At 37.2% G+C, this 27795-nt stretch overlaps 2 protein-coding genes across 6 annotated transcripts; both read right to left on the bottom strand.

Annotated features, from left to right (window-relative positions):
* Positions 1 to 581: 581 nt before the first annotated feature.
* Positions 582 to 19509, bottom strand: lmnb1 (lamin B1). The gene is made up of 11 exons (XM_006626839.3): positions 18803 to 19509; positions 11473 to 11629; positions 10330 to 10455; positions 9778 to 9948; positions 8523 to 8648; positions 7921 to 8141; positions 6070 to 6295; positions 3928 to 4032; positions 2931 to 3050; positions 1568 to 1678; positions 582 to 1214 (listed from the first exon to the last, which is right to left on the bottom strand). Exons 1-11 carry the CDS (start codon positions 19165 to 19167, stop codon positions 1173 to 1175), a joined length of 1770 nt encoding a protein of 589 aa, XP_006626902.1. The 5' UTR covers positions 19168 to 19509; the 3' UTR covers positions 582 to 1172.
* Positions 19510 to 22314: 2805 nt separating this feature from the next.
* On the bottom strand, positions 22315 to 27699 carry LOC107079749 (protein JTB-like). 5 transcript variants are annotated; one of them, XM_015366027.2, is made up of 6 exons: positions 27651 to 27699; positions 26909 to 27023; positions 24776 to 24813; positions 24559 to 24644; positions 24014 to 24093; positions 22315 to 23300 (listed from the first exon to the last, which is right to left on the bottom strand). In XM_015366027.2, the coding sequence occupies exons 2-6, from the start codon at positions 26971 to 26973 to the stop codon at positions 23144 to 23146; spliced, it is 426 nt and encodes a 141-aa protein (XP_015221513.1). In that variant the 5' UTR covers positions 26974 to 27023; positions 27651 to 27699; the 3' UTR covers positions 22315 to 23143. The 5 variants fall into 5 exon arrangements, with proteins under 5 accessions (XP_015221513.1, XP_015221506.1, XP_015221518.1 ...); XM_015366020.2 differs by lacking the exon at positions 27651 to 27699 and adding an exon at positions 27489 to 27644; XM_015366032.2 differs by lacking the exon at positions 27651 to 27699 and adding an exon at positions 27560 to 27642.
* Between the last annotated feature and the right edge of the window lie 96 nt (positions 27700 to 27795).

Below are 27795 nucleotides of genomic sequence, written 5' to 3' on the forward strand. Positions count from 1 at the left end.
AAGGAGTCAAGGGGTGTGAACACACACCTCAAAGAAGGCTCCACAGCCGAAACGCATTTCTTTTCTTCTCTTTTCATGGAATAAACGTTTTCTTAAATGGTTCTACATTTCAGTAATTCATGTCAGTAAGAAGTTGCCCAAGATAAAGACATCATCTAATTCACCAGTTAATTGCTAAGAATTGCTTTATTTTAATAGGTAACCAAAAGATGTCAATTGACATTGGATCAAAAATACAAGAGTAAATTAGTAAATTAATCTGACACTGAGCTGTTGTCAGCTATTACATAAGCAGATGCAAAGTTATCTGTTGATTTCTGCCCTTTGCCCAATGTGGCACACAGTGTTGGTCTAGGATTAGTATTTGCACTTAACTGTCCAGGTCACATGGACACACATGGATAATCATTGTGACTGAACTCCCATATCCATTCTGACCTCTTGTGGTCTTGCACAGAATCTTCAGACTGACAAACACCACATGAGGACATGATCTATCTTCCAAATTCTGAATACCTCAAACTAACTTGTTATAATGGTATAGTTCGAAAGGCATTCCATGAAATCAAATCAAATGACTCTTACCAGGAAGAAAACCCTTTTATTAATTCTATGAAAACAAAGACTTCAAATTTTAAATAGTTTGATTCACAAGTAAATGCCTAATATCTACATTCCAAAAAAGCAACTGCTTATCTAACATCTGACTGCTGAAATACCACACTAAAACCAGTTTTAATAACCATCTTCCCCAGACATTTTCAGTAAGGAAGAGCCTTTAAAATATTTTTAAAAAAATCACAATATACAGTAAAAAAAGTAAATGAAATTGTTTTCACAGCACCTTGACAAAGAGTGACTTGTTTGTATTCTGCAAGCTGCCTAGTCATCACAGACCTCAGGTACAATTTGACTAGTCTACAAAAATAGTATTCATCATTTTTTTAAAAAAAGGTTCTTGCTTTTACAAATGTCCAGTTGTGACATTTAACAAGATTCACATTAAACAGAAAAGAATGTACCAGATGGCTTACCAACACTCCCATATATTGAACTGTAAATAAAATTAAAAAGGGTCTATTAAAAACTAAGATACAAAAATAGTTTTCTTCTGTTGAAGGTCTGTTGGCAGCAGAAAAAATAGATTTGATACAGAAATGTTGTGTAGAAGTTTACATAATCAAACAGCTCCTGTTGGAGGCTCGTGGATCTCCCTAGAAGAGAAAAGGAAACCAAATATTTGCTTTCAATTATAGTCAAAATATGGCTGTTTTCCAAAAATGTTAAAATTAATCCTTCTTACTATAAGGAAACAAGTTCCCAGAACATTTTAAAAGAAACAATCCATATTCGCATATTATGTTTATGAAAAAAAATAAAACACTGCTGATGCAGCTCTTGGCAATCATAAACCTTAAAACTTGTTTTATAACTTCAAACTTTAATGTATTGATAACCAGGCTAACTGAAGTAATGTGTAAGAATATTTTAAGCACCTGAACTGGAGCCTTTTAGATCAGACAGCACAACAGAAGCAATTTCAGGAACATTATATTAAAGAGCCTACCTGTTGGTGAAAGAGGTCTTCTTCGCCGACTTCAATCCCTTCCTCTTCCTCCTCATTCTCCTGCTCATCCAACACACTGGTCTTGAAAACAGTAGTTCTGTAAGCGACCTCCTGAAAATGCAAACATTAAAAAGTGCTATACTTATGCGCAATGACAAGACTCATTAGAGTGTGTGAACTTAAGAACATTAAGTGTGTGTCTTAAATAGTGATGGACATATTTGTCGATTGAGTAGTATTGTTCCTTAGAATATGAAGCAAGCTCAGAGATTTCATAAAATGCCAGGTGCACAGTGCTTGGTATACACGTTGACTTAAAATTTTACAGCACTGTGGAAATGGTCACATACAAACTTCACAGTACCATTAAAAGTCACCCCCCCCATCTTCAAAGCACCTCCAACAATGATAACAATTCAAAGCAATTATTTATACTCAAATACATGAAAACCCAACTCAACTTGGCTGGATAGCTTGTTCCAGACTCCCACAACTGTTTGTGTTAAGTAGTGCTTGCTGTTCTACATTTGTAATGTTGTCCTATAGTTTTTACTATAGTGTTGTCTGGTTTGTATATCAAAGTGGATTTTGAAGTTCAATGAATTCATACTGTCAGTTCCTTTGAGAATTATGAATGTCTGAGTCAAGTACCCTCAGTTATTTACATTATTCTAGTTATTTTGTCAGTGCAGTGCAGTAAATTCCTTTGAGTCCAGACATATCTGGCTATCCTGCCCTGGTCTGAAATGAGAACTGCAATACTTATTAAACAGGAGGACTGGAACTTTATGATATTTTAAATGAGATCTTACTAGTAAACACTGCTAAAACATAATATCCCTCCATTTTTTTCCCAACTGTTAAGGTCAGGGGTCTAAAACCTAGCTCTTGGAGGGCTTCATCTCCTCTGGTTATTGTTATAACCTGAGTACTCAAGCAATTAACCTGCGTAAAATACACACATCTGATTTTTTCCTCAGATTGTTGATTTTTTATCTATTTTTATGTATTATGTAATAAACATTAAATATTAACAATTAAAAGGTACATTCCATTGTAAATCATCTCAGAGACTGACTATTTCAGACTATTAAAATTATGCAGAAAATTGAAATGCATAACTAAGAACATGATTAAAACAAACCAGAAAACTCACAATTAAGGAATTGAGTCTGAGACCCCTGGTCTAGATAGGTAGACAATTTCCATCTAGTAAGCATTTTTAAGGACCTCCTACAAACCCTCCTAACTGAGGGACTAGTGAATGTTTATTAATTTCACTCCAACCCCACCCACCCAAACAGCAGAGTCTTTGGCCAAAGACCCTCTTGCACAACAGCATCACACTAAGCAGACACCTTACCTCTCCCTGAGAGTTCTTCAGTACAACTTTCACATCCTCACCAGTGCCCCAGGAACTCTGGTTCTTCCAGATGAGATCAGTAGGATAGCTGGCACTCACTCCAGCATTATTGGCCCAGATCTGTCAACAAAACATAACCTTTGACCTGCTGTTATAGTCAAATGTGTCACTCTCCTCTCAAAACACCATCAGGTGACTGGGTAAAATCACAATGTTCTTCAAAGGAATTAACTGGCTAGGGTTCTTTCAGTCCTGAGTGACCACTGCGAGTGAGACACACCTCTACACCAAACAATCATATGTGAGAGGTTCAGCAGAATGTTACCCCTGATGTGCTAAATTTTATACAAAATTGTATAATCTTAATTTATCAACATATTGATCTGTTTGTCACAGGCAAAACCATTTATGATACCAATGCTAATTCAACAATAAATGACACAGAAAAGATTAAAAAAGAGCAATGAGACTGTCGTTTTGTTCTTGATTCTGAGGGAAACAAGACGTGAAAGTCAATCATTACACAATCATCAGGAAAGGAAATCATCAATATCTCAATACTGTGAGCAGTATAATTTAATTAGAAAATTATTTTCCATCTTTAACATGCCATTTATTGCTACACCCAATGTAAACAGAACACAAAATTCACAAGTCATTTATAAGCGTTTTTACAACATTCCTACAATTAGTTATGTGGAGTTCCAATATATAATATGTATATTAACGCATTACGTGCTCAAAAGTACTGGTAATCAATTGACTGAAAGTTAATGTTCTAATAGTGCTATCCCAGTTTGAAAATTCAGATATTTTTAAGAATTTAAATCAATTGACTGAAAGTTAATGTTCTAATAGTGCTATCCCAGTTTGAAAATTCAGATATTTTTAAGAATTTATTTTTCATGTCAGCATTAGAACATACATATTGAGATAAAATCACCCATTTTACAAGCAGCATTTGAAAGTGTGAATCTTTGCAAAAATGTGAACTTACTGTTACTTTCTGGGTTGCTCTTAAAATAAACTTGGCGTTAAACTTAAAGGTGGCCGACGTTTCACCAATTGTTCTCGTCAGTTCCATGCCTCCCATTGGCTGGTCCTACATAAAGGCATACGAAATATTAGCATAGATGGGAAATCAAGTAACAGACCTTATTACACACACATTCATTATTTTGTTGCGAGCTTTATGGGGGCAAAGGTTTAAAAAACGAACATTTATTCATTTTCAATATATGCAAACTTTAGTAAACAATTTAAAAAGTACCCACATTATTAAAAAAACATTCCTTCTCATTCTTAAAGATGAGCCACATTAAAGTTGACTTCCTCCGCTAACATAACCAGTACCCGCACCTGAAGAAAGGCTGGATTCCTTATTTTACTCACTGTAATATGACTTACCATTACAATAAGAAATAAGAAGTCAAATTCATTATAGATGCTGAGGTTTGAGAGTTTTGAAGTGCTAGTTCTCTAAATTAAAAACTGTGGTATAGGATATACATTTCAGAAAGGCATACAATGCTTTCAGTTTAAACATCATTTATAATTGCTATTTCATTTTAATTGGTCCTTAAAAATCATGTGAATCATTAACCAGAAAAAAAAGCTTAAGTAGGTGCAATGTCAAGTTCCCAAACAAAAAAGCATTCAACCCTACTTTAACAATATAAGTTATAACTAATATTGTTATATAAGTTATTATAATATACAATATAATATATATTGGTGGTGCTTGAGTACACACAGCACCCATGGAACTGTTTATGCTAGTAACCATGTATATTCTCAGCATGATCATTTATAGCAACAGAGAAAAAAGGCTTCATATTTCTCGAAGGGAATGAATAAAATGAGAAGTGGGGAAAGTGAAAATTTTGGCATAATGAACCTCAGTCATTTTAAAGGTCACGAATAAGTGTTGAGCAACCTTCCCCTTCAGCATCTTCTCGCCACTTTCTGAGAAGTGGTGATTGACAGTCTTCCCCTTTCTTCAATTAGAGGTTTAGCAAGTCAGGGTATAAAAGCATAGTGAGGGTGAGAACTGCTGTGGAGAGCAACCAGAAAAGATGGTAGTCACTTCACTACTAATTTTATGTTCCTTTTCATGTTATTCTCACCTGACAAAGCATGTAGCTGTAATGTTACCTTGAAACATCCCGACTATAAACCTGGTCCACTTACATCTACCACATGGAAAGGCCAAAACGAGTGTATGAACGATTACAGAATAAAAATGCCAATGCTAGTATGAATTGCAGACTTTCACACAGGTCTATAGATCACATATTTAAGATGTCTGGAAACCAAAAATCAAAGACTCGTAGCATAACCCCTTAAAACTATGCATTGCCATAAAACTGAGAGCATAATAGAAGAAAAAGCAACAAGGCTACAGAATATTATTGTGCAAAGCAACACTAAAACCTAGCCAGCTGCATAAAATAACTCGTTTTACTGGTCAATTATACGGATTATAAGCAGGGGTGTAGTCTTAGCCTAAACACTTATCTGCCAAAATCACCTAAACTGAAAAACAGAAAAAAAAAAACTTACCTTGTTGTTTGGGTATTTGTCCAGTTCTGACATTAATTTATAATACTGATTTTCAATAATTTATAATATATGGTCCTTTTTCCTTTCTTTATAATGAACCTGTACAGCTTGAACTGCTGACTGGGTTTATTTAAAGCATGTTAATTTCTGAGAATGTGGAACTGACGCGGTAAATCCAGTATCAAGAGATTTACCATCACTAACATATTTCTGTACAGACTGAATGAAACAGTGATATTAGTTCAATCTTTTGCTTCACCAGACCAAGGGATCCAAACAGAAGTTGCCATAATATGCAACTGAAGTTTTCCTTTAGCGTCTAACACCCTGTGTGTATTAGGAAATACAAATTGTCCTGGCTCTTGTTCAAACGGTCAAAACATGCAAGTTACATTAAGTCTACACGCTACCATCCCGCCAAACCAGAAAAGTTCACCAATTTGTGCCATACCTACGTTTGCTTCTTATTTAACCAGATTTGAAGTGGGCAGCATTGCTTTGAATTCACAATACATCAAGAAAACCCACCATAAAGTGGCCACAAATTGTCCATCCGGTCAGTCATTTTATTCATTACCTGTTCGGAGGTGTTGTGCAAGCAGATGAACTTGCCATCCACATCCAGCTCATCGATGCAGACGTTGCCGGTGGCGGAGGCCGAGTGTGCGATGCGGACACTGCTGCTGGCCTCGGACTCCTCCACGTCCACGCGCTTCCTCTTGCCGCGGGTGGTGCGCACACTGCGGCTGGAGGAGGCCCGTGAGACCGTCACGCGAGAGGAGGGGCTTGGAGACAGCTTCAGCCTGCAGAGGCAGAACCACAGCTCACGTCAAGAAAGAAGCTTTTAAAAAAAAAACTGGAACGGTTCACCAAAGAGCGCAGGGCAGCACTCGCACACGCCTACAAATCAATAGCCAAAAAGCGTTCCATATTCATCACCAAGCATCTTCAGGTAAGTACAAAATTAAAATGACACCGCTACTTCTTGGACGGTGACCAGAAATTTCTACTTGTAAAACTAGTACATGAAAGGACTTTTACTAAACCACAAGAGTGAATGAATGCTGGAGCACCTCAGTGGTTCGACAAAAAAGGCATGCTTTAAACGAGTAGCATTCATCAAGACATTTCTGGTATGACGCATGGTTGGGCCATCTGCATACTTGTTAGTGGTGTAAATAAGTTTCAACACGACAGTGACTCCCAAAACTTGCAAGCGCCAAGTGACAATTAGACATACTTCACTCATTCAATCATTTCTGCAGTCTTCCTTAAAGGCTCAGAGCCCACAGCTTGCCACATTACGATTGGCTAAACAAGGGGTATAGTGAAGGAGCGAGTATATAGTCCTTGTTTTCTCTGTGCTACTGACAAGCCTGAAGCACAAAACTTTATTATGGAGATTTTATTTTAAAAATAGTTACAAATAGGGGATTTCAAAAGTAGTGAATATTGGGAATAACTAAATGGATTAATCAATAAGTAAATGAAATAAATCCTAACACTCAGCTTGTAAAGATTTTGCCATGAACATACCCAAGCAGTTAGTATAATTAGAGGCACATGAATTTTGTTCTCTGACACAGCTCCGGTGAGGAGAGTATTTGTTTTACCCAGTGTGCCTGAATTATGTTAACTGTGATGATACACACACTAAACTACACAAAATACAAGTTACACTATGCTACATTCTAGCTACCCAGAAAAAATCCCAGACAGCTACCAAGCATTGGACTCTTAAATAAGACCTACAAATGCAAACAGAAGAGATAAGCTGCCTTCCAAACTGAATACAACTGGTGGTTAAATGCATCTCTGCAAAACTGGATGCAACCAAATGAATGGCAACCTATCTCACTATTCTAAAAATGCACCCACTCATCAGGAGAGGCAGTTTTTAACTGAGGGATTTTTACATAGGAAATCAAAGTTCCCTAAAAACCCAAAATATCAAGCTCTCTTAACAAGGTTCACATGCTTGGCTCCAATCTGGTCTTCCAGGGTGACCTGAGACAAGGAGCTTTCACCTTCCTCTATCTTCCTCTTCCTTAACCCCCCCACCTATTCTGCATCACCATCCTCATCTTCTTATTTTGTGTCTTTCTGGACTGTTGATTGACACTTAATCGTTTACCCAGAACTTAATTAACTAGGGTAAACCAAGGTAAATTGAACGATTGGTTTGATAACTGAATCTGGACCTCCTACGTTTCAGCAAAAAAAAACTTTTGTTTTGAAGTTGGAAATGTTGGCACAAACCAGGTGTTGTACATTGTATCTAGTTTCTTAGACTTACAAAGTCACCTATAGCTGTAACTATTTAAATGGGTCTTACCTCTTTTAATGACAAAGTACATCTGAAAATATTTGGTCTCCCACTCCCACTGGGTACCCTCGCCCCAGTCCTTCTACTGGAGGCAGAACTTACCTCTCCTCCTCTCCCTCCAGCAACTTCCTATAGGCATTGATCTCCATGTCCAGGGCCAGCTTTACATCCAGGAGCTGCTCGTAATCATCCAGCTGCTGTTGCATCTTCTCCCTGATGTCCGCAATCTCGCGCTCTCTCTCACCCAGGACCCTGCGGCTGTTGTCCTTCTCATGGGCAAGTGCTGCCTCCAGCTCATCGATCCTGTCCTGCCACCCACGGGTCTGTCAAGCACACAGAAACACCGCTAGCAAACCACACCACAGCAGCTTTGTATATTGAAAACCTGTTTCTGGTCATTTTTACTAATGTGATTTGGTTTACTAGGACTGCTTTATGTCAAAGTGGTTAAGATGGATGTGATCTTTTAGGATTCCATAGATGTCAAATCCTGCATTATGAACTTTAGGACCATGGAGAAAAGTTGCAATATTTAGGAATTCTCAGTCTGAGAAAAATCCCCACTAAAATCTAGTATATACCGTACTCTGTTAACATCAACATTGGTGAGAATAAAAAAAGCCATAGAAATAGGAGGATGGAAGAATTCTTACATCAGGGTTGTTTTTAGACCATTCTAGGCGGCTGTAATTATGTCCACTTACCTCCTTCTGCAGGCTGGCAAGCTGAGCAGACAGGCTTTCCACACGCAAGCGTGTCTCCTTGAGTTCTTCATGAGCCATGCTAGCTGAAGAGCTGTTCATCTCCGAAGACAGCCTGGTGTTCTCCAGCTGTTAAAGCACAACACAGTAGTCCAGAGCCTGATGCTTGTACAAATAAAAGAACTACGAATTCTAAGAAAAGGAAGACTTATCACTATTGCACAGAATGGTAATGTGCAAATTTCCTGCCTAGTTACAACAGGAAATGCATCACTAACACTACAAACAGAACAGATAAAAAATAGCCGTCGGTCACACTAGAAATGTGCAAGACCATTTCACAACAATGAAAAGCAGACATTTAAACTGCAGAAGGCTGATCACTTTAAAATATACCCGGTATTTCATCCGCAATCGAGCAGACTCGCTTATGTCAATCTGACCCAAACAAAACAGAAGTGCAATATTTGTTTTATTCATTCACTTGGCTTTAATGTTCCTCATATGTCATAATAGTCTACTGCATCCACTAAATGCATTTATATGTATTGCAGGAAGTAGAAGTAGCCATATTTGTTTTTTCTTGTGTATGTGTGGTGTGCTAAAAAACAGTACCTGAAATCCACAGATTTGTTTCTACGTTTTTCCCCATTGTACATCTATCACTGTAATACAATGTAACAATCACTGTAATATGATGTAAAGGGTGCTCCATTTCAGACTAACATTAATAAAGTCTTTCAGATCATAAGAGATCCAAACATTCTTATACAGCTGTGTACTGTAAAAACTGTTTTTAGAGACAATTTATGTACCTCTAACAAAAAACACTTTCAGACCAGTTTTTACTACACTGGTGAAGCAGCCTCTTGGTTTATGGTTTATAGAAATCACTACTCCTTTGCAAGTATTATTTTGTGGATAACACAAAGCTTTGAACAAAAAATTATACTTCAACTGAAATGCAACCAATATCCAGTTTAGTGCTCTTACAGTCATCCAGCTGAGAACAGTCTCAGAAAGCTGATGGGTAAGTTTCAAAAACTCATTACTGCTGGAATTAAGTGCAGCAGCAGAGCAGACTGAAAGCAACAACCAAAATTAAACTGCAAAGTCTGCCGAAATGGACAGTGATTAATCAATGGAAAATCAGCTATTTAAAAAGAATCTATAAAGGCTATTTCAGGCATTCTTGTGCTCTTCAAATGCTAAGCCTTGAAAGGCATCCCCAGACTAGAGTAGATGCACACTCCCTTGCCTTGGCCTGGTAAGTTTGCTCCATCTGCTCCTTGTAAAGCTTCACTTGCTCATCATGCTGCTGCCTCATTTCAGCGAGAGCCTGCGCCAGCTTGAACTCGTACTCATTCTGCTTGCCGGAGTCCACCTCCACCGTCCGCGTCTCATGTCTGCGGCGGAAGTCCTTCATCTCCTGCAGGGAAACGGAAGAGCAGGCCATTACCGGCTGGGTATGATCCACACACCTGAGTGACTGTGGATCATTACAATCGTGTAACGTCTTTCAGGTCACAGAGCCCACTGGTCTAAATTGCGATATGGATCAAATAAGTTGTGCATCACAGCTTATTACCTCCAGGGAAAGAAGAAAATCAATTAAATTTAATCATCTTGCTCAAAGCATATTGCTAAGCTTGAAATGGGATTTCTAGGTCAACCACTATAGTCTAATATATCACAGCAAAAATGCAAAAAACATTACCTAAGAAACTAAAATTCAGTCTGATATACACCCATAAATACTGGTACAAGGTTACATTTTCCTGATCATTTCAACCACTCCAGAGTTACTTGCCTCATCATACACATTCTTGCGGAACTCAAAATCCTCGCCAAGACTCTGATAGCGGTTCTGCAGGTCAACTCTGAGCAGGGTCTCATCTTCAAGCTGCTTCTTGGCTGAAACCAAGTCCTGACTCAGCTGAATTAGAATAGCAGGCAAAAGAACAGACAGGAGTTAGGATCAAAGGCTTAAAATTCACACTGGCAAGATTCCATAAACTCTGCGCAGACAGAGATATAATCATAAACCCAAGAACCCTGGTTCAAAAAGAATGAACTCTTCTTCTGTAGCTTCCCGGAGTTGCTCAAAACAAAATGCTTCACTTAACCGGTGCAAAGAACACTATATCAAGCTTAAAATTGAGTTTTAAGTAATTTCAAAGATCAAGAGTATCAGAGTCAGATACTATCAGGTACAATCAGATACTATCAAATTAAAATGAGTAATTTGCTGTTGAGATTTTTTTTTTTATATCAGTGTACCATCTGCATGTGACTGGAGTTAGATTCTGGGAACTGTTAAGAGCCAACAAGTATAAGCACTAATGTAAAACACAGCCTAGCTCTGTAAAACACAGACGTGGGACTGATTCTCCTTTCCTAATCCGTTTTTATTCTGAGAAGGCCATCAAGCTGCACTGACTGTTCCTTCAGCTTCCACATAAGTCACTTCATTCTTGAGAATTTCTTTATAGTTAACAAGATCCCTTATTGTAAAAAAAATGTTTTTTTGCAAATAAAATAAAGACTAAGAAATGCACCATGGTTGCATAACTATTAGTACTAGAATAAATTTAGCAAATTAACTTCAACTCCCCCTACTGTGGATTATCTCAGTCATCTAGTTATGAGCAAGAGAGCAGATCTCTATACTGGAATGCAGCAACTGAGGAACAAAGGCTAAAATTATTAGAGTAGAGGGATATGATTTTTGCAACATGGCCAGTGGAATGGCATTCACCATTGAATCAATTAGTATATAATATTATAATCATTTTTTATTCAACAAGTCTTCTGTCATTTAACCTCAATGCAAAGCCCGTCTTAATTAATCTTTTGCTATAGCCTGCAAGAAATAAAGAGCAATGCCTTTATCCTGAAACGGTTTCAAACAGCACATGTAAGTCCTCTCCTACTAGGTCTCCTGCAAACCTACCTCCGAAATCTGGTCCTGCAAGTCAGCCAAGGTTGCCTCTAGGGATTTCTTGTCTAACAGAGCAGTGGCCAGCACTGCCTCCTTGGTGTTAAAAGCCGCTTCTAGTTCCTTCAGCTTGGCTTGAGTTCCAATAAGGTCAGCTTCTTTCTTTGCATAGCTGTAAAAAAAACCAAAATGCTGCTGACCTGCTCCAATCTACCCAAAGGAAAAGCACATTTGAAAAATCAAAAATGAAAAAGTTTCAAACATTAGTTAACACTTCTTTTGTTAACTTGGATGTCAAGATAAGATAAGATCACTTTATTAGCCATATACAATTTCTTGCATTAGGAATTTGTCTTCTCGCATACCCCAGCTTGCTCTGCATGAGACACACAGGCACACAGACGGGGAGAGAGAAGCCTGGGGTCAGAGCGCAGGGTCAGCCATTTATACGGCTCCCCTGGAGCAGTAGGGGTTAAGGGCCTTTCTCAGGGGCCAAACTGAGTAGGATTCTCCTGCTGTTTAAATTAGAATTATACAATTAAAAATACAATCAAAATTAGAATCATACATTAGTAAGAACCCATTGACAAAATTCAACTGTACTTATCCTAATTATACCACAGCACTGGAATACAGTTTAACAACTGTGGAAGGTATAATAAAAAATAAATGATGGCAATCTAAGACAAACCTGTAAACCTGTTTCATCTGAACCACAGAGATTATAGAACATAAAATGTCTTAAATGGTCATATCATGTTGAAATATTCATAACATGCTTTAAAACTCTGAAGTTGAACAAAGAAAGGGAGGTGTCCAAGCGAACAGTTTATTAAGTAATTACTTTGGAAGGTATATAGTGTACCTAAGTCACAAAACAAGTAGTCAAATGGAACATTAGCATGGGAAAGTCATCACACAGTAACACTCCTCTTTAAAAATTGCCATATGTTTTTATTATGGCCTGTTAACTACACTTAAACTGCAATACAAGGATGCATCCATTCCAGGAATCCCTTTTCTAAACAATGCTCGTTTCAATGTAGGTGAACAGTAACGAGAGGAAATCAATTTAGCACAAAAAAAAAGTGTTAAGGCATTTGGTAAGAAGTGACCTAAAAAGGCTCAATTTAACAGCTTTTTTTTTAGCCGTTTGGCACCTAGACAATGATCTAGTGTTCAGTGTCCAAGGTCAGCCACAAAGAAGATTCTAAATGGCACAGTACAAAGAGCTCCATCTACTGTATGAACATGGAACAAAAACAACCTTAACACTAAACCACAGCACTTTTGAACTTTTAACAGCGAATTAATCCTATCATTAATTTAAGCCCTGTCAAAGTATAATTTGTAGACAAAAGTAAATTTTATAAAAACAGAACCAAAGCAAAAGCTCAAATAACTGCAATATGAACAGGCATAACATCATTAAACAATACCTATGTGATCTCACATGGCAAAGAAAATATGATCATGATACTGGACTTGTAATCCACACCAAATAAAGAATTACTTATGCATTTGTAGAAAAGGTTTACAGAGTTTGGATATTAAAGGTTTTTGAAATCACTTTAAGTTATCTTTCAGTAATGACCATGATACACTCAAGTGAGTGACTAACCTTCAGACCTTTAATCACTTCATGTTAGTGTTGACTGGGCATGGGTGTTGAGGCTACTTACCCAGTTAAAAAAGCTGAAGACATCATGCCTTTGGTATACCATTGCTATGACGAGAGCTCGACTAAATAAGTGCACTGATACTTACTATCTACAGTGTTCCGAGTTACCAATTCTTAACCTGGGGAAAATGACAGTCAGTCAATGACAGACCATGAGTCAGAAAACGTTGCCAAGATTGATGGGGAGATCCAAGTGTGATGGTTGGATAGGAGCGTCTAGTCCCAGGACCTCATTTGCTACTATTCCTGTAGAATCCTCCTGACATGACAACTTTCCCACAGGACAATGCACACTCTAATGCAGCTCATTAACTGCTACCTTGCAAGATGAGAATGTGACAGTTATGTCATGGATGCCCCACACAATGGACTTGAGCCTGCTTTGGGGGAATAAATGTGCAGGTCCCAGTGTTTACAGACCATTAAATAGGTAGATCCCTGATTAGCCTTTACGACACTAACGGGGCAGAATCCCAAAACATCACTTTCACAACAGACCATCTGTTGATTACCAATATTGATAATATGCATAACATTTACCAAGATCATCTACTCAATAGGATGGCAACACACGTGCTACAAAATAAGGTGGCTATGTTTAATAAGGTTTCTTTTCCATTTACATCCACCAGTCATTGGATACTTTAAAAGTTACTTGAAAACCATTATTGTATCTTGATTTGTACAAATCATAATTGTCTCAGAATTTGATCCATAAATGGAGAAATCTTATTTGTTGTATACCCAGGATGTGGGGCCTCAGACGTCTATCTTATGGTTTGGTAGAGAAGGAGAGAATGTAGCAGAAACAGCTCCACATTCTCAGCTTAGCTCCACACACCTGATGTAGTACTGAAGAAAGCCTGTGCCCATGTAGCTGTTGCAGGGATTAAGTGAAGAGACTAGAGAAAACCTCTCAAGGATGTTGTGAAAAGCTGGGCCAAAAAGACAGCACAACAGTTTCCAGTTACAGTGAGTGCCCTTGCAACCTGATAGTTACCTTAAAAAAAAAATTTAAACACTTAAGAGTTCACATACCTAAAAAACAGATGAATGGGAGATATTGAAAAGAATGGGATGTATTAAGCATCAGACTTAATTTAAAACCAGGGGGCTTTGCAGGACAACATATTCACCTCAGGTTTACATCTTCCAATGAAAAATCAAACACAAAAGGTGTGTGACAAAGGGTGTCAACTGTAGGGCTCCAAAAATAAAAGAGAATGCAAATAAAGACAAACTAGTCCCACAGTACATAATCACTTTAAAAAATAAAAACCAGAGGCTTAACTAGTAAATACACTCGCTACGAACAAGCTGAGCTCTAAGATCCAGACACTGAGTTTAAATCTCAAATCATGTCACTACCCATGAGCAGGAAAGTAATTGGCTTAACACTGCTAGTGTTAAAGGACCCACGCTCTCCTCAGTTCTGGTACCAGTGATTTCCTAGAGCACCTGCAGATTTGTGTGGAAGACAGTGAGGGACAGAGTGTGTAGTAGGTCAAAGGAGAATGAATGGCAAACATGTGAACTGGCAAGAGCAGCCATCTTGCCTGTGTGAGTACAGGGGTCAGTGTAATGTGTCAGGACAAAGACAACAGGCAATTACAGAGGACATTATAGGCAACTTTCACATCGTGATTTTGAAATAGGTTTATTTATAAAATTTACGGACCTATGAGAGATTTCTGTATAACATTAACAGTCCCCAAAAAAAACGTCTCGGTATGCTGCTGGTGCCGATGACATATTCCGAGATGCCCAATACTGCTAGTTTTGTAATCAAACTTGCCGCAAAATTAAGGTTAACAGATTTTTCTTCTAAGGAATTACAATTCTTAGTATTTAGTGTAATAAAATGATCAAAAACAAACTTCTGAGCAAATAAGGGGGAAAAAAACAAGCAAAAATGCTACAAAGCAATGAATACTGTACATGCAGGGAAGAACATTGTGCAACTGCAATGACCTAAACCCTACTGGAATTTCAAACATTTTACACGCCCCAAAGAAAAACTGTACTTAAAACAGAAAAGGCCCCTCCCTTGATGTGTTGTATTCAGCAATTGAACCAGGAGACTCAAAAAAAAAAAAAAGACGGCCAATTTTATCCACAGTCCAAATTTCCTTTGGCTGGCTTTGGTTTTCTACAACAATCATAGCTGTGAACTTTAGAACTGTGCAACCTTATTTCATTCACAAACCTTTAATTGAACACTTGAAGCTCAATATAACTAGATCTTAGAACATACTGAAAAATGTGTGCATCTGTTTATATGTATTCGGTGATGACTGGTGTCCCATCCAAGGTGTATCCTGCCTTGCACACTTTGCTTGCCCGGCTAGGCTCCAACTCCCTCACAACACTATTAGTTAAAGCAGTTAGAAAATGAGTGTATGGAAGGAGTTCTTAAATCTTATCTAGTACTCTCATACATGAAGTCACTAGAATCTCCACTGTCCTTAGTGGATCACTACATTCAAACAATACAGCACACCTATAACCATAAGTACATGTACTTCTATGTTTACATTGAAAGCGTCCCAGGAATGTGCATGTAGAATAAGAATTAATATCAATTACAGGTCTCTTGAAAAAGAGTATATGGCAGCCAAGACAAAAGGGCTTTGTAATTTATGGTTTAAAAGCTAGAAGGGAACAACTGGCACAACTGAAGAGTAACTGTGCAAAACCAGTCTTCCAGCTGCTGTGTCACTCAAGTGATCTGCACTAAAAAGGAAAACCATTGAAGAGGAAGAATTAACACTTGTAGCAAAAGACCAACCCATATGAAGGATTCTTGTTTAAATCTATTAATCGGCCATTGTGAATGAACATTTGTAAGACATACACAGATTTTGACAGCAACTGTTCTTATATCAATGTTACCATTAATATTCATCACCTCATTCAAATAGTCTTGCCAATTGTGTTATACTTTTTGTAACTGCACAAAATCAGATAGCTTTCAGTTTCCTGTATTTTGTATTTTAATTAAAATAAACAGTTCACAGTTAAACAATTCTTTAAAAAGCAAGTGTCCATGACCAAATGGCTATGGTTAACTTGCTCAGAAAAGGAAAATTAATAAGGGGGGTAAATGTACTGTACTTGATCTGGCTCAACTTTGTAACACCCAGGGTTTATCTACAGTATTAGAATAATGCAAGTACCTTAAGGTGTTGAGCTTAGCCCCTGCAATTTCCCAAATAACTGACGGTTCGCACTAGAATAAGTGTTTGCAAATAGTTATGGCTTTTACAAGTACTATTTAATGTCCATTAAGAAATCAATCAGTTTACAAAATTCATAAAACTTCCATTAAGTTTTGAAAACATTTTCCTCTCAAGGAACAAGGATTGGACTGTTAAAAACCAAGCATTTTAAAGTTGGGCTTCCTGCAGGCTTTACGAGCCACAGGAAGACAAGTCAGACTCAAAAGAAACTATAAGTGAATTCTTTCTGAACTTCAGACTTTCTGAAGAATAACAAACAACTTTAACAGCTTCAATTGATGTATGAAACCACCTGTTAAACACCAAGTGCAGAAATATACGATTGCAACTGTTCCAATTAATCTTTGAACAGATGCGGATGTAGTGCAAATCTGTGCTGCTGTCAATCAAATATTAACCAAATCTTATTGTCCTCTAAACTATTAAAACCTTTGTGTATCGCTCCTTGTACTTTGGTTTCTACTGCCACGACAGACGACATGTTGATTGCAGTTCCTGCTTTATCATAGGGATTCAATAGCAAAAATTGACTTTTCAAATGCCATCAAATATACACAATAGTCCTGGCAAAGTTACAATGTCCTAATTAAAGCCAGGCCCGCAAACATTGAGTATTTGAAGGTTGAAAGTCCATATTTCACACCATCGTATCTTTTCGCTGCAGTTTAATTTACAAGAATTGATTTTAAGGTGTTTGAGAGTTTCAGTTGCTAATTTAAGCATCGAGTTTATCGGGTATGTGGAGGCTTTTAAAAAAAAACAATGCAAGTTATAATTTCATAACCCATTCCAATCAAGATTAAATGAACATAATAAACAATATGCTTTTGTGTACATGACTTAAGTTCTTTTTTCAAACTGCTTTGGTATAGACCAAATTTTTAAAAAAGCATTCCTTGAAAATTGCTTAAGAAGCAGACAAGAGACACTACATTTATTAAACGGGTATGTTAAATCTCTAATTATAACCAACGAGTCTATTACAGCAGCAAGTTGAACAGAGAAAAGGTTTTTACACAAAGGACTGTGGAAGTGTGGAATAACCTACGAATCTAACTTGCTGCGTGTGTTTAATTCGTTAAGGATCAACCCAGATAGATGAGCCGCGTAGACCTCTAATTATGCTCTATTAAAGCCTGTTTCAAAAGCGAATATTTGTGAAGAATTCAAGCTTACGCAGCAAGAGGGGGGTCGCGGCCATCTTTACTAGACCTTCAAAGTGAGATGACAAGTACAACTTGATTAACATTAGTCTCTTTTACTTGACAAGTACACACTGGCTAGAGAAAAAAAACATTAAGGTAACAACATTCCAGTCTAGAATAATAAAAATCAGCTAGTGCAATTATCCAGCTCCCCTTAAAAGGGAGAATTTCGTTTCCCTACAGGATGAGAACAGGCATTATTCCAGGCATATTTCAGACGCCTACGCCTAACAGGAAGCTGGAAAAGAAAGGCACGATGACCCGAACACCCTAAAAAAATGCACTGTTCATCGACGGGTCCGAAATTTGACCTTGAGCAAATTGATCCTACTTTCAAAATAACAAAAAAGCGCTCGCCCCTTGGGTGACGACTGTGTCCTCTTTGATTTAAAAAAAATAAATTAAGGATCCGAACATTATTCAACTCAAGAATGCGTCCCTGTGTTGCAGAACACAACCCCTCCCCTTTTCCACATATGGCCAATAGTAGTAGTATTGTAGCGTACTATCATTCGGTCTACCAGCATGGCAGAAGACCCATTCATTCCCGGTCACTGAGCTGCGTATGGGAGCGGATGCTTCCGGAGCAATCAACGTAAACAGGCCGTTAAAAAAAATCTCGGGACATTATTTGAGTTAGTCGAGCAGGACTGGCGACCAAAACAATCATCTTTGGCCGACTTGCTGCAAAAAAAGGTCATGTGGACTTGGGGATTTCAATAAACAGCTTTGTCGAGAGGTACATACCCCTCCCCCACCAAATCGGAAAGGTGTGGCACTAGGAAAACTGACAGAAGAAAAGGACACAAAGCGACCCACAGTTCTGCAATGCAACTTAATAAACTTCCCCATGACACTCAACAGAAGTGACCAAACACGCCCCTCTGAGGCAATCAATGAAAAGCGACTTCCAGAAGAATGTCTAAAATATATTAATTTTCTGTCGTTGTTCTTAAACCCTGTGTAGTTAATGTCGTTTGACTAATATTTTTTTTTATTTATAATTTCTACCGCATTGCTTACTACAAACACATTGGTTCGTTTACAATTAAATACGACCCTCACAAATCTTATAAAGTGTGTGTAAAATATTTTAACTTGTATACAATGTCAATATGCACAAGGTTATATATAAAACATGATACGATTTCATGGGATTTTACCTCCAATTCAGATTTAGAAAAGCCTAATTGTCCATATAACGCCAAAAGCAAACTTACTTCTGGAGTAGCTGTTCATGCTCCGTTTTGATCTTGCCCAGCTCAATCTGCAGCCTGGCTCTTTCCCTGGCTGTGTCATCCAGAGATTTCCTGGTGTCTGCTAGCTCGGTTTCGTACAGAGACTTCAAGCCAGTGATCTCCCGGCTCCGCACCTCTTCTTTCTCGGAAATTTGCAGCTGAAGAACGCTGTTTTCCGATTCCAGACTCCGCACCTTTTCGATATAAATGGCCAGACGGTCGTTCAGGTTTCTCAGTTCTTCTTTCTCCCGCAACCTGGTTATCCTTGTGGGGCTCAACGGGGTGCTAGCAGCGCTGGAACGAGTGCTTATTCTTTGCCCAGCCGGGGTTGAAGTTGCTGTCGCCATTGTAACAAAAGAAGCAAATGTAGGAGACCAAATTGCGAAACAAAGCAGGCCGAAAAAAAACCTATGCAGGACAAAATCCCTAAAAGTACAAAAAAAAAACCAATATGTAGATTTTCCCACAAAGCCAAGCTATTTATAAAATCAAGGAGCAGAAATCATATATTTATCGTGATTCCCTTCTTTAAAAAAATATTATAAATACAAAAGGGGTATAATGAAGCCAATAAAAAAGAAAAAAAGCGCAAGCAAAGCAAAAAGGGAAAAGCAAGCTAGGAATTGACCAAAAAAAACCCTACAAACCGCCTCCCTTCACTTTGTCTCCCAACCGAATGAAAGAAAGGGTTTGACTAATATGGCCGCTCATTAGCATCTAACAGCAACGTGACTGTATGAAACCAATGATATAAAGTAACGAAAGCCGTCCTTTCAAATTGCGAGTTTGAGACAAAATTCAAAATAAATCCTAAACGCACGTGTGCAGTTTAGCAGCAATTTGTAATGTATGTTGACTATCAAAATAAACTTTTCTTTCAGGTTTTAGAAAATAATATATACAGATGGTGTATAATGACTACATGTTTCTGGCGTCATTTTGATGACTTTGATAATTCTTGATTGACTGTGATAGACTCGATTGATTGTCTAACCGCTGAACCACTTCGTTAGTAAGAGACGTAATCGGGCACCGGTGAAAAAGTGACTACACGAAAGCAAAACACAAAATAAAACGATTGACCAGTTATTTCACAGGACAACGCCTATTGTTCGTCTGCATCTTTGGATGGAAATCGCCGGTAGTGTAACCAAGATTATGTGGGTAGTTTACATTGGTGGACATGTAAGTAAGGTGCAAATGTAGAACGATTCGTTTATTGCCGCAGACCAGACGGAGAGGTTTAAATTGCCTTCACAGGAGTATGTAGTCTCTACAAATCTTCACTATTAAACCAGAGTGTACAGAGCTACATTTACTAAGTCCTGAAATACTGTATCTTCTGCTGCGCTTCCCTGCCGACTCGGGAAGGTATTGAATAGGACAACACTTGTACTAACGCTGGTCCTGTAACGGCTTTCTTGCGCGATAGAAATGCGACAGCAGTGCAGTGGATGCTATTTGACTTGAGCCATTTTGAAAAGTTGTCGGATTTATTCTCACGATGTGTGGCATCTAAAGTTTGGAGATCTACTATAAGTAACATAGACTCTATGTGAGGAATGAGTCAGAATCCCGCAAACAACGCAATCTGAAAGTTTTACAAAGCCCGAGTCGCAGCTCTACAGCTTTTATTGCCTCCAAAAGTTTATAGACCTCTTTGGATAACAAATGTTGATCAGCACGATGAGCTGTTGCGATGCTTTTTTAAGTTTTTGATGCTCAATATTATAAGGTTTTGTGGTTTCTGTTTTTGATTGCCTTAATTAACAAGACTTGATTGTAGTGCCATACTGTAGTTGCATGTATAATGCAAGGATGTTTTTTAGAAATTTTAATTTAATAACCAGTTTTCTTCCAAATATTTTAAGCATCCATATTTATAGTACTGAATTTACATTCTATACATATTTAATATTCCTAGGAATATACCTTGAATCAGTTCCCATAAATTTCAGAAGAGGTCTGGAGGCATGCATTACTTTATACTAATTTATGAAACAAACACCCTGGTAATTGTTAATCGTTGGATATAATTTAGATTTAAATCTATCATTTTTTACAGAATTTTTTCATTGTTTTTTTTCACACAAAAAGTTGGAATCTTCGTTCAAAAGTTGCTAAAGCAAACAATGGATATGAAGTACTGTAAATTCTATGAACTGTAATGATTTGCTTTCTTGATAGAAATGTGAAGAAGAGATATAGGTGCTAGACTTTTCTAACATTTTTTCTTGCTTCTATAGGATAGCCATCAACCAGTAACAGAGATAAAAAGTGGCCCAAACTTAGGTAACCTTTTGCTTCATTTCTAAACGGTACTGTATGTACAATTATTTTCAACACTGCTGTAAAAATTGTTGCATTTAACAAATGTAATCCTTATAAATAGCAAAAACTGTTTGAGATATGCATTCTTTTTATTGAAATTGAATGCACTTGAATATTATCCAGTGTGAAAATTATCACCAAAGCTTTGTTCTTTACATAACAAAAGTATAGGGCTCTTTACAATTTTATTAAATTTTATTAGCTACTTTGGAAAAATGGTGACACAGAAAAATTGTGTTTGAAATGGGCAAAGGTTAGCTACCCTTCCTACAACTGTGCTTTAAAGGGTTCAGAGGGACTGAGTGTCTTCATGCCAGTCAGCTCAAAGCCCTTTATTCTGAATTTGCTCCAGATGGCATAAGAATCAATTCTGAGGAAAATCATTTCATTTTTAACCTTCCACACCTCTCCCAACACAACACCTGAATAGTTTAATAGATCATCTTTTTAAATAATAAAAATATGATTTATTGGGCCCACTTGATAACTAGTTTGGGAACTGCAATATTTATAATTTTTTAACAATACTAGGGCTACTTTCATGAGCTCAACTTAGGGACAGGAGTGGGAGGCCTCCTCATTTGTCATTTGTCTCCTCTTAGCTTTGGCTCCATGGAATCAAAAGTACATTTTTGTTCATACTCACTTTTTAAAAAAAATCCCACTTGATAATCCCACTAACAATTCAGGAAATATGAAATGTCTCTGCTGTGCCTTTAGCTGTCACATTTTCATACCATGATCTCAGAATCCTCTGATAATGAATGGGAATTCAGCAGTATTAACAAATACAATTATATCTTTTACACAACTTTAAAACAAGTCTATATTGTGTAGTTTAAATGTGAAATTCTGGGAGGTGGTGAGAAGAAATAATCCATATCTTAAATCATACCTTCTTTGAGTATTTAAAATATTTATAATCTCACCACCAGAGAGTAATTGATCTGTTGAAAAGCTGTCATGTGTAATTCATAACTAAAGTGACAACTTTTGCTAATGGTTTTATACCTTTAAATAATGTTGTGAACTATCTAAATCTTTATACAAATATTTTAACTCACACTTTGTGTCCTAATTATTTTAATATAAATCTATTCATATGTATATACTGTAATATGTATTCCCAAATTAACTAGTTTTCATTTGAAATGAGTCCAAAATTGTTTCGCAAACTTTACTTTATTTCAGATTCTCAATAAAAACTCTATGATTAAGAATTACAAGCTTATTAAAACTATATCTCTTGATCTGGAAAGTGTTTCTGTTCTAACTCTTGACTGTGCAAGGCAGAATTCTCTTTTCATAGAAACACTCTGTGCAACACACTTTTTGAAAATGTTGTCTGAGGTAGTAATTTAGCTATTCAGCTAGATAAAATATTGCTTTCATTCAAAACCACATATCCTAAATGTTATCTGCAGGCAATTTAAATTATCATGAAATGTTTCTCAATAGAGAAAGAGAATTTATTTATAACTCCAAAGCATCGACTAATGCAAAACAAGCCTTCTCAATCAAGAAGACTAAGCAGGACAAAGCTGTCTCCTTTTAGCAGTTCTAAACAGGGAAAACTATCTTTCTCTATTGAATAAACCACATTTTTTGTTATGGTATACCCCTGGCCAGGCAAGAATGCTATATAAAATTAAATCACCCACTTCAGTAACCTAATATTGAAGACTTTCACAATAAAACACAAACTTAAAACAGCTCTGTTTTGTCTTTTAAGAAACAGGAATACAACAGTAAAGATAAGTAGTTTTTACACCTCTATTATTAATCTGCAGCATATCGCATTTGAAAAAAAAATATCTTTACAGCACTGTAATAAGAAAAACGATGGGAGCTGGAACTACCTTTTGTCTGAAACCTTCATCTAGTAGGTTTAACATAAACCAAAAAATTCACATTTGGGTGGAAACACAGAGACGAACAAATAACAATTTAATTAGGAAAGAACCATCCAGGACCGGAACATCCACAGCTTGCTTATATTCCTTGGATCTGCTGTTGTACTTTATATTCAGCCCGTCTGTCCAGTGTGCGCTGGCGGAACATCACAAGGACGGCAAACAGGGTGCTGAACGTCAGCATAGCACCTTCGAACTTCCAGAACTTCAGCTCCTCTGCGGCGGCAGAGCGACAACTAAAATGCAAATAAATCACTTTTTCAGCTAGCAAATCTGTTATTATTGCGCAGTTAATGACAGCCTTTACATCTCTAAAATCTCCTCTGCTGCGTACAGCAGATGTTTTTACAAATAGCGCAGTCTTACAGCAGAACAGTGTCAGAAAGCCATGAAGGACATTGTCCAATTCAACATCACAACTAAAGGAATTTAAAAGGTTTGTCCACAGCTGGCTGAGGATCCAAACCAATGGGGAAAAAATGATGATGGTTGATGTAAAATTAAATGTGGCCATTTTACAGTACGATATTTTGTAGTTTTAATAAAACAACACAATATAATAAACCATTTTGAAAAGACTGGAAAAATTAATCATTTACAGTAGATATACATAAATTAATTCTAACACAAGCTGTAATGAACGATTTTGAAATAATCTCCTTGGGTTAATAAGCCACAACAAAAAGAAGATGAAAGGCCATATTTCAAGAATGATGTAATACAGCCATACAAATTGTCATAAGATTGTTAATGTGAAAATATGCAAAAATATCAAACAATACTTGTCTTAAGGGCTATTCAAGTATAGAATAAGCTACTATACCTACTGATGTTGTAGAGGTCAATACCCTGGCCTCTTGCAACTAATTGAGATCCTTGCCTCTACTACCAATTGGGCTAAATGGGCCAAATGGCCTCATTTCATTTGTAACCCTCCTAATGTTCTTACCTTCTATGTTCAATGAGGCCTGAGGTGTTGCACTTCAGTTCTTCTACAAAGCCAGAAAAAGTACACTGTGCTTCAGTTTTCTGTACAAAACAGCAAAGGCGAGCAAGTCAGTCAAATTAATTCATATATCCACACACTGTACAATGATCTCTTGAACATCCTACAGCTCCATTTGATTTTGGTGTCTTTTTAAGAATATTGTGTGATCTCAAGTAATTCTATAAAAGGAAGCACTTTTTAACACACTTCTTATAATAAATCAAAGACAATACTATGCTCAATGGAATGAACTCTGATACTAACAATAGTAAGTAGTATCAGAAGAAGACCAAGAGGAGCAAATAAAGCATCATTCTAATAAGCTTGATTCTTATTCTGAAATGTTTTCCTTTATATCCAATGAAGTGTTACCTTTACTGCTTCATCCCTGGGAAGGAAAACCATACAAGACCTTATTATTCTCTAATTATAAACACTTCCTTTTCACATTCTGCCTTTCATTCATCCACATCTGGGCACAGACATGAACATATGGATTGATTTACCATCTGATAATCTCTGCACAGAAAGCATGTGCGCAGCACTGTAAATTCTTCTGTCTCCCAACAATGAAGTGGCTGTGCACTGCTAGCTGAAAAAAAATGAATTAGAGACACATTTAAAATATGTGAATTGTGCATTCAGCTCATATTTAGTGGTTTTCTTTTAAATGTTCACTATTCATGAGGTTTCATTTGACCAAATCATAATGCAAATACTTACACATTTCATTCTGTGTTAATGGTGCTCCATCACAGGATCTATAAAATATAAAATTATATAGGATTATTTTTACAGCCTAGAAAATTCTATCAGTGGAGTCTAGCTGACTACAAAGTGACCTACAATTTTATTCCAAGCTTAATTGCTCTAAAATAATTGATCACATTATTAGTTGACTGGACAAAATTGAATGCTTCTATCAAGAAATAAAAAGTTTTAGAGTTAATAATTTACTTTATTCTATCATTCGATATTATCCTTGTCCAGTTGACCAATTCAGATAACTGAGAACAAGAACTGGAATGAAGAGCAGAAGGACTGAAGCCCTCTAGAAGATGGTTTAATATTACTTGTTTATACAAAAAGTGATGGCATAAACAAGACAAACCATATACTAAATATTTCAGGTGGGTAGCTGCGTCAGCATGCGTAGGCTGCAAAGGAACAAGTAATAGGTTTATTCCATGCTGAAAAAAAGAAGAAAGAGAACACAACGTTTCAGCCGTGGAGCCTTCTTCAGGTGTCAAAATATACGATATACTAAATATATTACCCCAAAATAAGTTAGCAAGAGATAAGAATAAACCCCATTTCCCTAAGTAAATGATTCCCCCTGCTGGTACAAATGTGTAAGTGTTAAAACTAAAACTATAATTCACTGGACTGTAACATAACTATAGTATAGCTGAAAACAGTATAAAATGTTTGTTATGCGAAACACAGATTTTAGATTCGGCTACACCATAAATTTACAAAGTAAAAGAAATCATTTTTAATAAGGCTTTTTTTGTTCATTGTTGACTGTAGAAACCTAAATGCTAAATTTCCCTTCTAAACAAATTATTTCGGCATTAATTTAGGGGCTTTTCGTGGTTTCGATGATATTATTCATACCCATCCATCCATTTTCTAACCGCTTCTTCCAATTCAGGATCACGGTGACTATTCCGGCAAACGGCGAGTGCAAGGCAGAAACCAGAGCACCCAGAGGAAACCCATGCAAATATGGAGAGAACATACAAACTTCACACAGATAGCATCACAGGTCCAGAACTGAAGCTATGGCGCTAGTGCTGAGAGTTAGCAATGCTAACTACTGTGCTTTCCATTGTTCATACCATTTCAACAAAATGCCTTTTCTTTGTAATATTTTATTTAAATAAGACATTTCTAAGCACATTTTCTCTATAAGATTTATTTTACCATTTGTTTCGGGGAAATTGATCTTTATTGTGATGCAAAGCATTACTGTTTTCTCCTCCAGTCTGTTCTGAAGGCTTCTCATACCAGCAATGAAGGATGTTAATGAAATATACACGCGGTTTTCAGTCTTAACAAGAAAGCAGCATGGAGCCTCTTTCAAGTAGCCAGAAACCACTGTTTCATAAAGTTCAGTAGTTTCATAATGTACAGTAGTTGTTCCTTAAACCAATCAGCAGTGAAAATGAAATAGAATTGATTTGGAGAAGGGCAGCATGGTAGCACAGTGGCTGGCATCCTTGCTTTGCAGTGCCGTGACCCCGGGTTCAATTCACGAGCTGTTATCTGTTATCTGTGTGTTCGTATGGGTTTCCTCTGGGTACTCTAGTTTCCTCCCTCAGCCCCAACACATAGTACAGTACATACTGTGCTGATAGGTTAATTGGCTTCGGTGAAAACTGGCCCTTGTATGAGTGTGTTTGTGTCTTTCTGTGTGAGCCCTGAGGTGGACTGGATTCCTGTACAGGGTGTACCCGGGCCTTGCACCCACTGCTTGCTGGGATAGGTTCCAGCTCCCCTACAACCCCGTATTGGATGAAGCAATTAGAAAATGGGTGAATGATCTGGACAACAGTTCAATGGTAACCAAACCCGATATCCAATTACATAATGATCCGATTATAAAAAAAACCCATAAAGGTCAAACTCATAAATCAGGGACAGAACTGAAATACCATTTTTGCATGCACACATCACTGGTAAAAAAAAGTACTTTATCATCACAGAAGCCACATCATGTTTATAGAATGTTAATCAGGAGAGCCTGTGTAAAACATCCCACTGAAAGTAACATACTGGTAGACATACACACACTTGAAAACAAATAAACAAATAAATCAAACAGTTAAGCAATCTTAAAACCTTTCTGCTTACCTAATGATTATTAAACTCCAACTCATCCATAAAGAAGACAAAGCACAGAAGCAGCTGAAGTACATCCTTGTGTGCCTGTTTAGTTTTTATGAGGTCACTTGATCTAATTTGTAAACTGACAAAAATACAGAGGGTTATACAGGAACTACTTGTTTCACATAGGCGAACTATGCCTCAAAAGGTGATTTCGAAAGACTCACATGTACATGTAACATAATATTACAGAATACCCCTATACTGTACTACTGTAATGAAAAGAATGTAAATGTAATTTCTCATGTACACGTGTGAAAATGATACTATTATAGAAATGTATTAACTAAAATTAGGTTGATTTTAAAATGAACGCTTCGTAAACTTAAAAAAGACAACAACATTAAAATAAAGTTTCAAGTAGATAAGCTCAATGGCGGTCAACAACAATCAGACGATTAGTATGAACCATCTTGCTGCTTTGACGTGTGCTGCGATTAGTAAACCCCAGTACGATGTTTTCCCACTGTATTTCAGTGGAAATTTAAACTATGAAGAAGACCCCATTGCTAGTTTAGACATTATGTCATTAATATGTGGTACTTACGTGGTCTGTATCTAAGCAGAAATTTGTACTGCTTAAATTAATTAATATCCTGAGGACGACTGCTATATTACCGATGGTCTTAGAATCCCCATTGTAGAGCTGAATTGACGACTTCGTAACTTTCTAAAAATATCAATAGTGAACAACAAGAACATCACATACCACGCAACTGTTGATGACAACACCGGGAATCACGTCATCTGTAGGAAATGCGTTTGATTGATTAGTTGTGAAACCAATAGGACTCCTGTCCATGAGGGCGCCGCGCAGAGGACCAATTAGAAACCCTCCTCAGGGAAAGGGACGT

This window comes from Lepisosteus oculatus, chromosome 3 (assembly GCF_040954835.1).
Source record: "Lepisosteus oculatus isolate fLepOcu1 chromosome 3, fLepOcu1.hap2, whole genome shotgun sequence".
NCBI lineage: Eukaryota > Metazoa > Chordata > Actinopteri > Semionotiformes > Lepisosteidae > Lepisosteus > Lepisosteus oculatus.

Coding starts and splice junctions, on each gene's coding strand:
- lmnb1 (XM_006626839.3), bottom strand. CDS start 19,167: ATGGCGACAGCAACTTCAACCCCGGCTGGGCAAAGAATAAGCACTCGT. Junction 11,630..18,802: donor CATGAACAGCTACTCCAGAA/GTAAGTTTGCTT, acceptor TTTTTTTTACAG/CTATGCAAAGAAAGAAGCTG. Junction 1,679..2,930: donor TGAAGAACTCTCAGGGAGAG/GTAAGGTGTCTG, acceptor TTGCATTTTCAG/GAGGTCGCTTACAGAACTAC.
- LOC107079749 (XM_015366027.2), bottom strand. CDS start 26,973: ATGTACTTCAGCTGCTTCTGTGCTTTGTCTTCTTTATGGATGAGTTGG. Junction 24,645..24,775: donor ATTAACACAGAATGAAATGT/GTAAGTATTTGC, acceptor ATTTTTTTTCAG/CTAGCAGTGCACAGCCACTT. Junction 24,094..24,558: donor TGTGCAGAGATTATCAGATG/GTAAATCAATCC, acceptor TGTTTTGTACAG/AAAACTGAAGCACAGTGTAC.